Source organism: Patella vulgata, chromosome 2, assembly GCF_932274485.2.
Source record: "Patella vulgata chromosome 2, xgPatVulg1.2, whole genome shotgun sequence".
Taxonomy (NCBI): domain Eukaryota; kingdom Metazoa; phylum Mollusca; class Gastropoda; family Patellidae; genus Patella; species Patella vulgata.
Window position 1 is genome coordinate 66,888,400 of NC_065880.2, and position 18,417 is coordinate 66,906,816.

The window sequence follows — 18,417 nt, forward strand, 5'->3', positions numbered from 1 at the left end:
ATATATATATAATATTGACCTGGAAGTAGAGAAGACAGTTCACGTATAACTTACAACAAGATGTTTTTGGTGAAATAATTAAAGTGTCATTCGTACAACATGTCAGAAGAAGAATGTAGTGTGTTGTCAATTCAAAGTACAGTGGTCTATGGTTATGTTGGTAATAAAAGTGCAACATTTCCACTTCAGGTAATAACTATCGTAATACTAACAGAGTCTCAAACAGAGTCTCAAACCGGGTTAGATCTATTTCAATTTGATAAGACCAATTTCAAGTTTGGTCAAAGGTCACGAGATGTGAACAGGGCTAGAGCTAATCCCAACCCTAACCCTAACCCTGGACCTAGCCCTAACGCTTACCCTAACCTACAATCATGTGCCCTAACCTTATTTACATCTTATAGTGACGTTGACAAAAATTGAGTTGGCCTTAACAAATAAATAGATCTAGCTAGCACCTCAAACCGGTAGCACGATTTACCCAAATATATACCTACCGAAACACCCCCAAATCTACCATTACTCATATACTAATAATTTATATCTATATTTGATAATATAGCATACTCTTATACATGCCAAATTGGTATTTTTAATTTAAAATTGTAATGTTTTTGCTTCAAAAATGCCTGTCAAAATTTAATTTTCCATGCAAGCGATTCCAGGTAAAACATGAGTTGTGTCCCTTTGATACAAAAATGTTAAGATTTTAAATTAAAAATGACAATTTAGCATAATATTAAACGGTATATTGTCAAATATCGATATAAATTATTGTGATATACGAGTTGAAATAATGGTGGATTTAGTTACAACTTCCAAACTTGCTTGGAAATTGCATTTCGGGGGCATTTTGACACAAAAACGTAACGATTGTAAAATAGAAATGACAAATTGGCATAAAGAACAATACATAATCAAATATCGATATGAATTATTGTCTCATAAGTTGAAATAATGGTGGATTTGGGTGGATCGGGCTACCCTCTCAAATGGCACAGTAGCCGAGTATAGGTCAAGTAGTAACCTTCAGTGTCCAGTAACCATGTATAAGCTACATGGACATTATACTGGAAACTGAACATGCCAGTAGCTATACCTTGGAGTAACTATCACAATCAACCTGACGTGGGATAAGCATGCACAGATGATACTAACAAGAGTAATATAACTCTAGTCTTCATATGGAGGAATTCAAAGAAAGAGTGCACAGCTCCAGTGAAAGCAGCTACCTACACAGCCATGGTAAGAGCATCAGTGGAGTATGCATCTACAGTTTGGGACACCCCTCATCAAGCAACTTGAATCAGTCCAGTGAGAGCCACAAGATACGTATACAACAAATACCATAGCAGAGCACCAGGATGTGTCACCAAGATGATGAAAGACCTCCACTGGGAGAAGACCAACAGGCTTTCAATGCTGTATAGAATTCATCACGGCTTACTAGATATACCTCATCAGAAGTATCTACGAAACAGTGACTCTCATATAGCCGAGGCAAACACAGATTCTACAAGGAGAGAAGACGACACCTACAACAACCTTTTCCTCGAAAACTGCTCCAAAACAAGAGTAGTGTCGACCACCTCCCTGGAAGAGTTCAGATCCACTTTATCAGACTAGAGCCTCTTTTGTAAATAGTTTTAACCGTCACGCTCAGTTTTAAACTGTACATAGTCAACTTGTTAAGCTGAGTACCATCACCATGTCATGCCTTTCATTGAACTACTTATTTATTATCTGAGAAGATCCCAGTTAAGTATGCAGAAGAAGAAGAAAGCTGTACTACTCTGTTATACATATGACATATACTATACAGTTGTTATAAAGTACAGAATTTGTTGACAAATTGAGGAAATAGTAATTTTATTCTGTGAACTGTTTGTAAACAGGTCACAATTCTATGGAATACAATTACTGCTTATTACTGAGCGACGTTTCGACTAGGCTTCTCTAGTCATTATCAAGCTATGATACTGTTTGTAAAGCAAAACTTAAACATGAAGATGTAAAAACATTTGAGAATTTTCAATTTCATTTTCATTTACTGGTCTGTACTGTATAGTTGTGTAATGCCATTCCAAACTTTAAAATTGTTAGAACATATTTTAATTATTTCTATATACCCATAAATTATGGAAAGATAACGTTGCCAATATTATTTCAATGTTCAGTTTTAGTTTTACAATTTGCAATTTCCATTGCTCCACAATACCAATGTCACAGTGTTAAATACACTTTTTTCAATAATACAAAATACATTATAATAGTTATTTTTCACATTACACTTCTCCATTTTGCATTTTGCATAATAGACAAATGCATAATAGAAATTAGCATATTAGAACATACACCTTATATGGGATCTACGACGAAGCTCATTTGCATACGGAAAAAAAATCCGGACTAGGACAGAAATTAATAATTTACCTGATTAATCTACAAGGTCAACATCAGTAGAAGGGGCAGAGTTCAAGCTGGCATTCAATAAGTCACCATACAATAAGTCATACAGTTTACCTAGCAATAAGGGCTAATCAAGCTAGCATGCAATAAGGAATTCGCTGGATGTCCATGACTTCTGTGAAATCATGAGCTAGTCGATATGGCTAATCCGAGCCTTCGATAAACCCCACATTTTTATTTCACAACCCCGCCCCCCTCCTTCACTTCAACTTGAATCTTTTTTTCTTTTTTTTTTCAAAGTAGGGAGCCACGGTGGCTACCTGGGTAAGACGTTGTCTCGCTAGCCTCGAGGTCGCGTGTTCGATCCCTGCATTGGCCGAGAAAGTCCATTGCGATTTTCTGATGTGGTTTCGCGTTGTTAGTGGTGCAGGAAGGAGGGCCTGACCAGGACAGTTGTCTAGTCATTCAGATGGGATGAAAAACTGAGGTGCTATGTATACATTAGCGTGCATGTAAAAGATCCCTTGGCAGTTAGATGTTAAACCCATTTCATTTCATTTAAATATTTGAAAAGAGAAATTAACGTGCTTTTTAGTGATAAGTAACATGATATCTGGAATTCAAATTAAGACAGGTAGGCCTATGTTTACCTAAAATACCCCCACCCCCGTCATTTAATAGAGGTTTTTACCACCCGACTATGATCGGTTTTCTTTCACCTTGTTCGGATGGGACTAAAAAATGAGGTCCCGTGTACACATTAACGTGCACATAAAAGATCTCATGGCTGTTGCAATTCGATACAAGCGTAGGTCGTATACAGCGCTGCTGTCCGGGCAAATTTTCCCTCATAGCACACTGCATGACGTATGCCCATTTCATTAGCCCAGTCATGGCAAAACAGTGGGACGTTAAACCCCATTTAATTTCATTTCATTGATCATTTTCCGAAGGTCTTTAAATATGAGTACCGCCCCCTTCTACCGACAAGGTTGATCGCGTAAATTATTAATTTCTGTCCTAGTCCAGACTTTTTTTCGTATGCAAATGAGCTTCGTTGTAGATCCCACTACGTTCTAATATGCTACGTTCTATTATGCATTTGTCTATTATGCAAAATGCAGAATGGAGAAGTGTAATGTGCAAAATAACTATTATACTGTTTTGTGTGTTATTGAGAAGTGTATTCTGTATTTTAACACTGCAGCAATGGTATTGTCAATCAATGGAAATTGCAAATTGTAAAATCAAAATACGTATTTCGAACTGCTGACATATGCATTTTGCACCGTGAACATAGTTGTGAGACTAAAGGCTACATGTCATAAATAATTTATTTTTAATTACAGGTTTTAGGGTTTGATGTAAGCACCATTAATTCTGTACAATTCTCAAATCACACAGGTAATTATTTACTATACATTGTTGTATATTAAAATAAAACACTTGATGCTAATTAATATTATTATTTTGTAAATAATTACCTCCTAATATACCTTTAAAAAATAATCAAGTGTTACTCTCTATATTAGCAAGTAATGCCTCTAAAAGATCAAGTAATTAGATGAGATTTTGTTTCTCATTTACATTTACCAAGGATGTAATTTCCAAAATTGTGTGGGGGACGAGCCCCATCCTAATGGACTAATAAAAACCAGTTGTTGTTGTTTGTATTTTAGAGAAGAGGCGAAAAAAGATCCCCTTAATCAATAAATTCAAAAAAATCGCTCCCCTAAAAATGCTCTCCCAGTTTCGGTAAGAAGAGTGATTTAGAAATTAAGGAGAGTGATCTGATATTAAGGCAAGTGATTAGTTGTTTGTATGGAAATGGCTCTGAAGATCAGTAATAAACTGCCTGTTAGAGGGTCATTCCTCATTTCATAAATGAAATGATAATAAACCCCCTCGTGACTTTGTAAAGGAGAGCGATTTTCAATTGTAAGGGGAGGGAGGAAAACCTCCCCTCGGTCGACATTCAGGTGAGCGATCACTCTCCTTAAAAAAACAATGACTGAAAAACACTTTTTTTTTAGGATATGGAAAATTTAAAGGACAGATTCTAGACTCCAATGATATTGGTGCATTATATGAAGGATTGAAACAAAACAATTTACTGAAATATTCTCATGTTTTAACAGGTAGTATACAAGTTTCATGTCAGCTATATTAAAGTATATAAATGGCTATTTGGTGGTACACAATAAATTGTTTTGAAATTGATGCATGGATAATACCAGACAACTAGATGAAGATATTTTGTGATATTCAAACTCATGTAGTCCATTTCAAATTTTATGCATTTATTAACCTCAACAGTTGGCTAATGAAGATGATAAAATTCATGTTCATATCCATCAAAATCTGCTTACAATTTGAATATTAACACACTAGATACACCAAATAACCTGACACTCTTAATGGCATAAATTACCATATAATAGACTGAGAACGCTGTCACTTTTATAAATGGTTGATTTTATATCAAAAATACCCTTTAATTTGATTGTAACAACATCTGATCACAAGGATTTTATGGGTCAGAAATGGGGTGTAAAATGTGTCTTATAAACTGTCAGGGTTAGTACAACCCCTACAGATCTATGAAAGATGTAATAATATACACTGTTAGATGCATAGTGTGTAGAAGCGATCTGTGAATATTTACTAACTGGGTTCTTTGTGAGTATATCCTCATATCAGGTAGAATAGGTTAGTGGGTCAGAAATGGGGTGTAAAATGTGTCTTTGAAACTATTAAGTTAGTACAACCCCAACAGATCTGTGGAAGATGTAATAATATCATCGTTGACACCTGGACACTGAGAGGTCACCAAGAGATAGGCCAAGGCCGAGACAGCAATGTGTGACATTGCCATAACAAGACTGGCGCATTATGCCAAATTTTCACTGAGAAGTAAAGTTGTTACGATCTCAATCATTTGTTGTTGAAATCAGTGGTATGTATTCATTGTGTCTGAGTATAGAAACAGAGGCAGAAGCCTATAGATTTTCAACAAGATATGTTATTACAGAGTTTTGTTCTTGATCAAGCTGATAAATCTTGTGAATACACTAGGGGCTTACGTTGTCAGGAGAGTCGCACAGGACCTTGGTTTTCTTTTTGTCCCATCTCTGTTCTTTGCCAGGCCCTCCATATATCCTGCACCACTGACAAGGGAAAACCATGCCGGAAAATCCTGAGGAACTTTTTCTGCTCTCCAGGGTAGTGAGTCAAAAGTTTACTTGCTGAGTCACCGTGGCTCTCGTTTCATGATGCGATTTTGCAAATAGAAATATGCGTCAATGAAGTCTTGTTTGCATGAAGTTGATTGCTTGATAACATTTGATGAAAAGATAAATGTTCAAATAATTAATGTGTGCTATTTGTTTGTTTGGGGATTGCCTGACTTGTTACCTGTTGGTTTGTTTTTAGGTTATATTGGGTCCAAGAGTTTTTTGGAAAAGGTTGGTGAAATGGTTAGTGAAATCAAAGCTAAATCTCCCAGTGTAAAATATGGTAAGTTAGTTTCTTTTATAAAATCATCATGACTTGCATTTAAAACGAAAGTACAACTTATTTCAGCAGCTGAAGCTACATTGTACTGTGTGTGTGACCTTGGATATCAAATAGTTATTAATCCGGCCATAAGGAAACAGGTGGTTCAGGCAACCAAATAAATGTTTTGTACACGATGAGAAAACCATAATAAAACTAATATCACATTTGTTTTACTATGTGACTGATGTGTTCAAAATAATAGAATAGCTTGGCAATTATTAAAACAGCTATCAAAATATATTTCAGAGAATAGAGACATTGATCATTTTTATACGCCCACATTGAAATGTGATTGTACAGGGATGTACAGCACAAAGAAAAAATCAATGAAAGCCGCCCAGTCATATTTAAATCCCTTCGTCCGTCTCTGTACACAAAATGAAATGAAATGAAATGAAATGGAGTTTAACGTCCTACTGTTCTGCTCCTAACCTGGGCTAATGAAGACGGGCATACGCCATACAGTGTGCTATGAGGGAAATTTTGCCCGGGCAGCGGCACTACGGCCTACTCTTATATCGAATTCCAACTGCCAAGGGATCTTTTACGTGCACGCCAATGTGTACACGGGACCTCGGTTTTTCGTCCCATCCGAACGACTAGACAGCTTTCCTTGTCAGCCCCTCCGTCCTGCATCACTGACAAGGGAGAACCACGCCGGAAAATCTGGATGAACTTTCTCGGCCAATGCAGGGATCGAACACCCGACCTCCAGGCTAGCGAGCTAGCGTCTTACCCACTTAGCCACGTGATCCCCCTCTCTGTACACAAACTCAGCGCTCAAAATTTACCACGGCAAACGGCAAAGCCATGGTAAAAGCCCACGCAAACCATGTCTGCCATGGCATAATTTATTTTTGGGTGCCGTAGAAGACCCTATCATCCCAAATTAGTTTAAAGAAAGAAGTATTGGTATTTTGTTTATTTAAATTTAGAAGTTGTGTAGGTCTATTCATTTTACAATTCTACGGTCTTTAAATTTGCCGTAAATATGTCACCCAGACCAATTTACGACACTCCAATGTTAAAGGTTTGGATGTCGTAAATGGTGTCGTACTTTCAGTTTTACGATCAATTTGTAATGTATTTATTCTACCGTAAATTCTACCGAATCTAAACTAAATCCTAGAGACAGCTGGACTACAGTCCATTTTATTTACACTTGCCACAAAAAAATAAATTAGGCGGCAAGGCGAGTGTACTGTTTTACTTGTTTGTTCACTAATCACTTATAAGTACGAGAGGCTTTTTTGACTTTGAAACAGTTCTTTTTTTTTTAGTAAATTAATTTGCAGTATATTGTAAACTATAGTAATAATAACTATAATGGTATATGTAATACCACTTACATTAGTTTTGTTTAGCATATGAACAGTAAATCAATTTTGAAAACTTTATTTTTATGTACCGGTTCCAAAAAATGCTGTGGTGCCGTAGCAGTTCAATTCTGCTACGGCATTTTTCATTTGTTTGTGCCGTAGTAAAAATTAGAAAATTCTTAATTTCGAGGACTGCAAAATGGAAATTTGATTTGCACTGAAACAAATACAAAAGGCAGCAGATGCTCTGAAAATACACCAATAAGGGTTGAATTTTCATAAAGACCACGCCCCCCCCCCTCTCAAAAATTTTTTTACTCGCTCCGCTCGGAAGCTATTTTTTCCACTACTCAGCAAATCCTGGGCACATCCTTGATTGTATATTGTCGTTGCCCCAGTCCGATTGACTTTAGATGTAGATACAGTATTTTAGGTCATGAGACAAAGAGGCTAGTTGATTTTCAACAATTACTACCAGAGTTATGGCCCTTAATCACTTTGAAAAATTTTGTGGACGGGCTAGAGGCTAAAGTTAATATAAATTTATACAGTGTTAAAGGTCATGAGACAAACAATCAAAAAAAATTCTAATGATTTCTGATAATTACTTAATGAGTTGTAAATGTTTTCATTACTGGATGCTCGGATCTAACAACCCTTGTTGACTGCCTGGACGACTTAGCTGCTGTGGGCGTGTGTTTCGTTGCCTGGCAACCTATCTTTGTTTTTTTTAGTATGTGATCCTGTGATGGGAGATCATGGCAAGATGGTAGGTTATAATGGAAAGATAATTAATAAAGATAGGCTGGTGGGTTATTGTATCAATATTGTATATCCCTTTCTATATTTTTACTAATAATATATAGTCTACTTTCATAAATTATTTATTTATTGGTCTGTCCACATTACTTACAATCGCATCAGGGTCTAAATTTGTCCTTGACAAAATAGCCTGTTAAGGCATTAGCCACTAGAATCTACATTTTGATCAAATATGTCATGAATAGCTAGCGATTGTATTGGAATCTACAGATTAAATCCAATTAATATAAACTTGCTATGTGGCTTTATAACCATAAGATATCAATTAATTGTGGAATCATAGAACTCACTTGATTCATTTTATATATAGTTGCTTTTAACTGCGAATAGCCAACACACCAAACTAATCCTTGTTTGACTGCAGCCATTTCCGAAATTTTTCAAAAGGTGGGCATTTCTACAATTTCAGCTGCTCTTTTATATGTATTTCCTAAAAAAAAGACATTTTAGACACATTGCGCTTTTTAATAATGAATGAATTAATATAATTTCATGTGAATCATTAAATTGAATCTGTTTAAATATTTTAAAACATAGTAGTAATATTTTTCTAAAAATTTGTTTATACATGTGAAATGTATATTTTCAGTATGTACCTCAGGAATTATTACCCGTGTATAGAGATGTCATCATTCCATTAGCTGATATTATTACGCCTAATCAATTTGAATTAGAGTAAGTTTTGATCTACCCACATTTTCATTTAAATATACTATATCCCAAAGATCTTGGTTTCCTTTCGATATTGGCATGTATTGGGTCGTAACTGCATGGATTATTGCCCCTGATTGTATGCAAAATCAGGTTTTTAGCTAACCCTAGCCCTAGCCCACAATCTTGTGACCTTGACAAGGCCTTAATATTTAGACCTGACTCCCTTTATAGCTTGTGGACCCACTCATATGTCACCTTTGCACCATAACTACGATTAAGTTCGAAGTTTGTGAAAATCGGACCTAAACTGACCCGACAAAATTGTTGTGGAATTGTTAACCCTCTAAAGCTGCACTTTTTGTTTTTTCTAGATGAAACTTAAGATGTACGTTCAGCATCAAAGGTTCTTGGATGAGTTTCATGCTCATCAGACTTTCCATTCTGGAGTTATGCCCCCTGCCCATTTACGCAAAATGTAAAATATGTACAAGTTTGTGGACCCACCGGAGGCGACAACTTTTGTCTGATTCAGATTAAACTTGAAATATTTGTTAAGGGTCAATAGTGCTTGGATGAGTTTGATTTTGGTACGCATCAGACCCTCAATTCTAGAGTTATAGCCCCTGATTTTTACCCTGGAGGGTCTACAATTTTTGTCCGAAGCAATGAAACTTAAACTATATGATAAGGATCAACAGATCTTGAATGAGTTCGATTTTGTTGCCCATCAAAACTCAACTCTAATTCAGTGTGAAACATTGGGACAATGAACAGAAAAGTCCTGTTGATTTTCCATGTTCCCCATCCATCTCTTGCAAAATGTGGGCGTATCTTTTGGGCAAACACTTGTTTCATACATTATACTGTTGAACCTTGTCTTATTCTATAGAGTTACTATGATAAAAAAGAAAGTAAAGCAATAAAATTGGCCACAAGATCATTGACCAACCCGTTCTAAGGGAACAGATTTAGTTAGTTAATGACATCATTTTGCCCACGAGCTGTAGCATCTGTTGTCTGATTTCCTCCCACTTCTAATGACACCTGTTCAAGCAGATAATTGAAATAAAAAAATATCATGTTAATCCAAAATGTTCTACAGGGCTGTTTAGTGGAGGTTAAATACCAGTAGTATTTCTTTCCCTCTCTTCTGATTTGGAGCAGAACAGTAGGATGTAAAATTTCATTTCATTTCCATCTCTTCTGATATTCTGTTCATTAAATATTTAGTTATTAAATTATTGATAATGATATGTATTACAGATTATTAACAGAAGTGAGTATAAGGAGTATAGAAGATTGTGTAAAAGCTATAGATATATTACATGAACGAGGTGTTGTAACTGTTGTTTTAAGTAGTAGTCTTCTGGGTAATGATGGGCATTTACTCTGTATAGCTAGCTCTGTAATAGGTAAAATTATATATATTCTGTTGTTTATTCAGGAAGAAAACTCCAGTGTCAGTCATTACTAACTACAAATTTTGATGAACATTTTGATATACTCATTTCATGTGGTAGTATTTTGTTACCAGCTCTGATTTTGGGGCAGCCATAATGAAGAACCCTATCAAAATTCATATATTTTCTTATTGCCCCGGTCAGCGAAAAAAATTTGTGGATATTGAGGTTCAGCAATTCATGTTAACTACTTCTTGTTTACTTTGTATGTAGGCTCATGTGAATGCTCTTAAGAAAAAAGTTATAATCTATTCTACTGGAAATTTACATTAAATGTATTCCGGTGCCAGACAGCACTGTATTTATAACTTATATTAACTGCATTAAAACATAGGTCTTAATCTACTTTATTGTATTGTCAGCAAATTTCTTAGTTTGTTTTTTTATTCAATAATTACACATAAAACAAGATTTTGTTTTGAATGATATTTTAGGGGGGAAAAAAGAATCCTATAAAGTAGAAATGCCATTTTTACCCGCAACATTCTCTGGAACAGGAGATCTGTTTGCTGCAACCCTTTTAGCATGGATTCACAAAGATAAAAATTTAAAGGTAAGAATATGGGGACAATTTTACTGTAAGGAAGAGGGACAATTGGTGTTACTTTCATTTGGTATGCATTGTAATATCAGAAAAAATACAAAAACATTGGTACTGTTTCAATTTTACCGGATGAACAGCCTACAAACATCTCAAGGTAATATGATAAATACACAACTATGTAATCGGAGAAAATACAGAACATTTTCTCCTCTCATACCACTTTTACTGACTCAAGCTCTGGAGAGAGAGAGAGAGAGAGAGAGAGAGAGAGAGGCTTTAAGTCCACTTGACACAAACTAGGTCATTTTGGGAATAACACATGGTTCAATTTTATTTCAATAATTCGCTTGCGCGTAGGGGTCTTTAGCAGTGGGAAGAAAGCGGAGGACCTGGAGAAAACCCACAAGGCTGGACAGGTGATCCTACTCTTTGTCACGTACAACCAGGGAATCGAAACTATGGCAGTTGACTTATTGACGACCTTATGATATACAGCGTGCACATGCTAACCAATAGGCCATCCAACCCCCAAGCTCTGTAGCACAAAAAACACTTTATAGATCACTACCACTGCCTCATCCCTATTTTACTTAAGATTTATAATTTTGTTGTTTTCAGACAGCTATAGAAAAAACAGTATCAACACTTCAAGCTGTCATTAGAAGAACTTTAGATCATGCTATATGTGAGTCTATATAACATTCAATACAAATACATGGCAATCTATGGAGATTGAAATTTTTAGATAAATACCTTGATGACATGGGTGGGTAAAGGTTTTAATATAACAGGTCTGAAAACATCCTTAAAATAAACTGCACAAGATTGGTCCAATTTTTATTTTAAATTTTACACAACATTGTAATATAACATCCTTTCTATCATCACAATGTTCTGCCATTTATATCAGATAATTTTACTCCATATGGCTATAACATCCAAACCAAACAGAATCATTTCTGTATATCCTTCCCCATTTATCTATATAAATAAAATCAAAGATGTGTGTGTGTGTATGTTTGCCCATCACGCTTCATTGCTGCAATCCACCCCCACATATGTGGTATCAAATTAACCAGCATGACCCCGTGAATGTTTTAGGCCATCGAATTTGGGCCCTGGGTGAAATTGCTTCGTCGACGCGATCAATCCCCGCATATGTTATAATATTTTTTAGGCCATTGAATTCGGGCCCCCAGGCAAATTTAGGCCCAGTCAAATTTGGGCCAAACCCGGTATCCTGCTTGTATCAGATTTTACTCTGTGTGGGCTATAACATCCAAACCAATCAAAATCATTTCTGTATATGCTTCCCCATAAATCATCACAATATGTTCCTTCAAGGCCCTCTTTCCTGCACTACTGATGAGGGGAAACCACACTTAAAAATCCTGAGGCACTGTTTCAGCCAACACTGGGATAACCCATGAACTCCCCGTTAGTGACCAGCGCCATTTGACGGAGCCACCAATGGTTCCATAATTGAAAACTGATCTAAATCATAATTTAGGCAATATAATGTTATAAAGTATCAAATAGAGATAAATCCATGCAATACATATTTCTAGAGATATGACCATTATTTTTTCGCCCAAATATTTAGGTGAAATGTTCATTGCTCTAATAGCTGACATTTATCACTAATAGTTCGAGACTATATAATATTCTTTGTCAACCAGCTCACAAGATTAACAGCTTATATCCGCCTCACATTCAGGGCTGTCGGTAATTTTTCACAGTTGATTAGCAGCACTGCTAATCAAAAAGTCCAATTTCGCCAAATTTGATTAGCAAATTTAAAAATTGATTAGCAGTTTTTCAGTTTCAATGTAAAACACCTAAATAACAAGATATTACTTTAATTCATAACAAATATGATTAGATTCCATTCTGACTATATTCTTAGATTTTTTAGCACTGCCACAAGTACTTGTGACAGTTTGTGAATGTGATGTAGAAATTTAGTTAGGTCTTATGTCTGAAGCCAATTCTTGACAGTGACTTCCGAAGCCCCACTCATTTTAATTGTTATTTTTTTGTTACGTTAGAAATCTTCGTTAGAAAACAATTTCGTCTGCTTTTTATCGTGTATTACTATTTTTCTTCAGTCGGACACACCTCGATTAACTAGACACACACGATATAAACAATAATGTTTTACGGGAATTTTTACTTTGATTTATCATTTTACAATACGTTAACATGTATTTATTTTTTTATATTTTATTTACAATACGTGGGGGATACATTGGATTTATTTCTTTCAAAATGAATATGATATAATTACTTGATGTCTCGCAACGTGAGTGGTACTACTTGATTCCCTATTTCCGGTTTAATAGTCCCTATTCATAGAGTTATGTGTTATATAGTATTGTGTCTGGTAGTTCGAGAAGAAAATGTCACACGGAGAATTCAGTTTTGTTTATAAAATTTTATTCAACATTTTATACACGTTGAAAGTGTTGAGTAAGCCTTCTAGTCTTCAAAATGTGGATTATTCTTGTGTCAATATCCAAAATGACAGGCATATTGATGATTCGCAGTAACTGCGAATCAAAAACGTTAGATTTTAATTTTTGGTTAGCAACGGACAAAATATGTATCGCAAATTGCGCTGCGATACTGGTTGTCGGCAGCCCTGCTCACATTCTCCATGCTCATTTTTTAGTTTAAAGGGCTAATCCCGATAATTTTTGGGAGAATAAAACTGCTTAATTTTGTGTTAAAGTCCCTTAAAATCCCCTACCTAAGGGCTGAGCAACTAACTCAATATTTGTGATACGTTTTCAAACAACTTAATCCTGTCAGTCTTCATCTGGAAATGGACACTGGTGTCACAAACTGTATTATGCGCTGTCCGGATAAAACTAGACATTTTTTTTATTAAAATAATGTGTAGGTGAAATTTACTTTTCGTTATCAAGTACAACGCATGGGTCATTCACTGTATAGACCTCTTAAGGGACGGGAATCGATTATCAGGTCACCCAACGAAAAAACTGACCCGAAATCTTAAAAGGGTTACGTGTCCAGATAAGCAGTTTTGACGTTCTCGTCCAAACGACTCAATATTATGAGCTGGAATTTTGAGACGAGGTAAATACACCATTCCTCTATATTTTGGCACTTAAATTTCATACGTACTCGGACTTTTATTTTTGCGACTCTGTTCAAATCGGGATAGTCCCTTTATTTAAGGCAAGTTGCACTTGATTAAAGATGCATTTTATGTAAGCATTAGATAAAGAGCTTGCCGTTCTTGCTATAAAAGTTCAAAAATAGATAATGAAAAATGTATATGTTGAAAATAACTTTATACTGTGTGAAGTTATGAGTGTTTGACGTTTTGACAAAATGTAGCTAGATTGTTTATTATCCTAGCAATGGTATTTGACAGGCGAGACTAAGTCTTGATTATCTATTTTATCATTATACCCCCCGACATGGAAATGTGGTTGTATATTTTTGTTGCCTCCATCCATTTATGTGAACACTCAATAGATTACATTTAGTATTTGATCTTTTTGAAATTTTTATTAACATTAGTGAGACGAAGAAGCCTATTTAATTTCAACAATTTTGGTTAATTCCGCCCAAGGTTATAGCCCTTTTTCACTTTTATATCAATGTCTTGTAAATGTTCCCATTACCTACAAAAGAATAAATATGTGGCAACCCTTGTCAACTGCTCCGACAATTTAGCTACTGTGAGTGTGTGTTTCACTGACTGGCAGCCTATCTTTAAACTCTTAAATGACAGCATTGTTCTAATCTAATCTCCCAAAGAGGTGATAGGCAGATTTAGTTCTTACATAATGCATCTTTAAAGCTACTTGTAAGATAATTGAAGAGTATGTTATTAACAGACTTTGTGTTTAACTTTTCAGCTCTAGCAGGTCAGGAAAAACCAACAACGCATCAACTAGAACTACGATTAATACAAAGTAAAAAAGATATAGAAAATCCTGATATATTATATAAAGCGTCAGATGTCTGACGTTAAATGTACATCCCTACTAGATTCTACTTTTATATAATGTGTGTGATTAGTTGATGTCCAATTAATTTTAAAATCAATACAAGGTTAAATTATTCCATATAGAGTGATTTTTAAGTAAAGTATTGGAATTATTTCCTACAATATAATGTTATAAATCAATTTAAATGAATTTATTCTCCATAATTAGGAATAATTGTTGATAGTAATTGTGTTTTGGAGCACATAGACCCATAGGGCTTGTGACTGTCATCAGTTTACAATTTCAACTTCCGATAATCATCAGAAGCATTATTCAGAATTGTTCATAGCTCATGTAAAAACTCAACAAATAAATTTACAACTTTTATCCAACATGAAAATGGTTTACCCTGTAAGCTTAATGCTTTTTATGCATATTATCCTTTATATAGCTACACCACAGTTTGTTTATCATATTTATTCTGGTGATAACCTGATTGAAATTATGTTACTCTCCATTGGCTTGATTATTATCAAGATTTAGTTAATTCAGAGACCAATTTACTGTCCACAGTACTTCAGTGAACTGTAAGAAACTTTATCAAACTTTATATATCACTACTACCTTCTAGAGTCGCAAACACTTATCATATCACATGATATTGTATATTATGTTAACTGAAGATTAACAGATAGTTTAGACATTATTTCATTATCAGGAATCATCTGAAATATAAAATGATATTAAGTCAAGTTATTTTTATATACACTTCCACTACCTACTGAAATTGATTTTGTTTTCAGACAGCTGTCTGGTGATCTATTTTTAAAGTGACAAGGGGTAGGTCTGTCTCTAACTTTATGGACTTTCTAGGGGTATTTAATCTAATACTTCTGACGACCCATGCCAGCATAATAAGGTGTGTATGTATATTATACACAAAAATATAAAAGTTTTTGAAAAAAGAACTACATTATTTGTCGATTACTAGCTCTTCAGGTAAACAACATCTTTATTTGCCTCAGGTTTAACTTAACTATTTCTTTCTGTACAGGCTATTATAAAGTGTACAAAGATTACAATTACCTTCACAAATTCATCCTTTCTTATTTCTCCTGGTTTTTCTAACTCAGTATGATTTAAAGATCTAAATGTTAAATCTAAGATAATATTATCACTGATACTTTCACTAAATATTATCTTATATAAACTAAACATTTCACCATGCTTTAAAACACCAACATTGTGGTCATCAACCATCTCAAACAAAAACTCTTTTTTCACCAAGGCTGAAGTGTCAGGGCTAAGAATGCCACAAATAGCCAGAAACTGTTTTGGGTATATACTGTTTGAATTCTTGTCCATATAATGCTTTATAATGAATGGAACAAATCTATTTCCAGAAAATTCTGGAATTGAAACACATGTATTGTATGGTATTCCATTGATCCCTCGTTCTGATGAATCATATTGTGAATATCTCTTTAACAGCTTCTCTAATTCTTTTGTTTTAACTGGGGAAAAAAATGAATATCAATCAAATGAGACTTTCATTTCATTTATTAGTAATTATACATGTGTTGTGTAACAGAACTATAATTTTTCTATTACCAGCTAGCTAATAAAAATATATTTACAAAATAACCGAACCTTATCTTTAATACCGGTACTAAAAGCTTTTAAATTTCTCACCAATTACAGATTGATTCAAATAATTTAAAAATTAGTCGTCTTTGTATTTGGAGAAATATAAAATTGTCTATTTCATTATTAGATAGTATTACATGGATTGTTTTGTGGGATGACATATGGTCCTTGTTGAAAATTTGGTGTATTGAGATAAAAATTAACTGTGTGTAAAAATGGAATTAAAAAGAATAAACAATCTGATTTTGTATGTTAATCTGTTTTCTAGGATAATTTATCTTCATTATCTGGATGGCCGAATGGTTAGCACGCGCGCGCTGTATCACGAGGCCTGTCATTGAGTCAACTGGCGTGGTTTCGAATCCCCGGTTGTACGTGACAAGGAGTAGGGTTGCCTGTCCAATCTCGTGGGTTTTCTCCGGGTCCTCCAGTTTCCTCCCACTGCTAAAGACCCCTACGCGCAAGCGAATTATTGAAATAAAATTATACCATATGTTAGTCCCGAAATGACCTAGTCTGTGTCGAGTGCACGTTAAACCCCATTTCTCTCTCTCTACGAGTCCCTTGTTACAAATGGCACTGAAACGCATCATGGTACATGATTCGTGTACCAATGGTAAAATGTTTATTTTGTCTTAAATATTGGATATCAGAAGCCCATCTTTTACCGGTAAGATCACAACATCAATGTTGATTTAAATTGACAAATAATTCGTGCTTTCAATGTCGAAGACTTTAGATGATATTGAGTTAGAGACTTAGCTATTTTAATACTTTATTTTGACTTAAATCAAAGAGGATCATCTTCTTTAACATACATGGTGTTTTGGCTGATATTTCTTCTAGTTGTTCTGGTGTTAAATGGGATGCTTCATTACCCTGAAAATTATAAAAAAAAAAAAGGTGATCATCATGGGTACACTTTTTATAGGCCAGGGAATATGTTAAAAATAGGCAGCTATTTTCTTTAATTATCTAAATCTTTATACAAGTTCAGATATATGGAAACTGGCATAAAACTGTCGCTTATTTGATTGGGAGTAGTAGTATTTTGAAAGGAATGTACAGTTCATACCTTTTATAAATGAAAATGTATGACACAAACAAATCTAAGTCATATACTTGGTTAAAATTGTCAGTAGATCTATATTAGCTAGTAGGTGGTTAAGTAAGTGTTATGTCACTAGGGTGTTGAGACCTTGATTACCCGTACTGAATGATATACACCACTATTGGTTGGGTTTGTGTTTACACACCTGCTAAGTAATGAGTAATGACTACTGTATTATGTATAATTTTTAACCACTTTCTATTACTAAACATTAGTAAGGCGAACAATCATTAAACATACATTATGCAAGAGCTAAATCTGCCTATTGCAGATCTTTCTTTAGGCCTGAAATGTTATCTAAATTATTAATTAGACATTAATTAACTTATCCAGACCATAATCAACTCTCGGTGGCATCGCTAGCCTGCAATGTTTATTCGATTAGGTTTCGATTTGCTGTACGACTTCTATTCATAATTAAATTCACAAATGGATAATCGAGACTATGTTTCTTATCCTACCAACTTTTAGTAATGATGATCGAGGCTAGGCCGAAAACTCAATCGCTAAAATCTCGGTTCATAGTGGATCAATTTCACTGAAATTTTCAGCAAATTCCCTTTACAGTATATAGTTTTTAACTATTATAGGGAGAACTGTCAGCTCTTTATCTAATCTCTCATAATCATAAATGTATCTTTAATGATACCTTGCTATATTTTAAGTGGTATTTAAAATGGAAAAAAAGGTTTCATTAGCCTAGTTTCATAAGTGATTAGTGTATTGCTTTATGGTGGGGATGGGGTTGCGGTCGATTCACCTCTACAGCATTAGAAATAATAAGAAAACGCACCATTTTGGATGGGATCACACCTGTATTTACATTATCACCAAGGGCGTCTTTTTAAGTTTCCTTCATTGAAGAATAATTGAGGGGTGATAACTCAGAGTAGTCAAGACATAGTCTCGTTCATCTAAATTGACGCAGGGC

The 18,417-nt window shown here is 34.7% G+C and overlaps 2 protein-coding genes across 3 annotated transcripts; one reads left to right on the forward strand and one right to left on the reverse strand.

Moving 5' to 3' along the window:
- Positions 1-7: 7 nt before the first annotated feature.
- On the forward strand, positions 8-16,615 carry LOC126811232 (pyridoxal kinase). Of its 2 annotated transcripts, none has more exons than XM_050536808.2 (10): positions 8-189; positions 3,759-3,813; positions 4,443-4,547; positions 5,842-5,925; positions 8,021-8,094; positions 8,698-8,783; positions 10,026-10,174; positions 10,657-10,775; positions 11,385-11,451; positions 14,657-16,615. In XM_050536808.2, the coding sequence occupies exons 1-10, from the start codon at positions 100-102 to the stop codon at positions 14,764-14,766; spliced, it is 939 nt and encodes a 312-aa protein (XP_050392765.1). In that variant the 5' UTR covers positions 8-99; the 3' UTR covers positions 14,767-16,615. The 2 variants fall into 2 exon arrangements, with proteins under 2 accessions (XP_050392765.1, XP_050392766.1); XM_050536809.2 differs by having other exon boundaries at positions 8,021-8,055.
- Positions 15,099-18,374, reverse strand: LOC126811247 (calcineurin subunit B type 1). The gene is made up of 4 exons (XM_050536826.2): positions 18,280-18,374; positions 17,194-17,254; positions 15,815-16,242; positions 15,099-15,453 (listed from the first exon to the last, which is right to left on the reverse strand). The coding sequence occupies exons 1-4, from the start codon at positions 18,280-18,282 to the stop codon at positions 15,397-15,399; spliced, it is 549 nt and encodes a 182-aa protein (XP_050392783.1). The 5' UTR covers positions 18,283-18,374; the 3' UTR covers positions 15,099-15,396.
- Between the last annotated feature and the right edge of the window lie 43 nt (positions 18,375-18,417).

What these genes read in the sequence shown, in the direction of transcription:
- LOC126811232 (XM_050536808.2), top strand. Translation starts at nt 100, where the DNA reads ATGTCAGAAGAAGAATGTAGTGTGTTGTCAATTCAAAGTACAGTGGTC. An exon ending in ATCTCCCAGTGTAAAATATG is followed by an intron (nt 5,926 to 8,020) that starts GTAAGTTAGTTT and finishes TGTTTTTTTTAG; the next exon opens with TATGTGATCCTGTGATGGGA. An exon ending in CCTAATCAATTTGAATTAGA is followed by an intron (nt 8,784 to 10,025) that starts GTAAGTTTTGAT and finishes TATGTATTACAG; the next exon opens with ATTATTAACAGAAGTGAGTA.
- LOC126811247 (XM_050536826.2), bottom strand. An exon ending in AATATCAGCCAAAACACCAT is followed by an intron (nt 16,243 to 17,193) that starts GTATGTTAAAGA and finishes TTTTTTCCCCAG; the next exon opens with TTAAAACAAAAGAATTAGAG. An exon ending in GAAAGGATGAATTTGTGAAG is followed by an intron (nt 15,454 to 15,814) that starts GTAATTGTAATC and finishes TTTATATTTCAG; the next exon opens with ATGATTCCTGATAATGAAAT.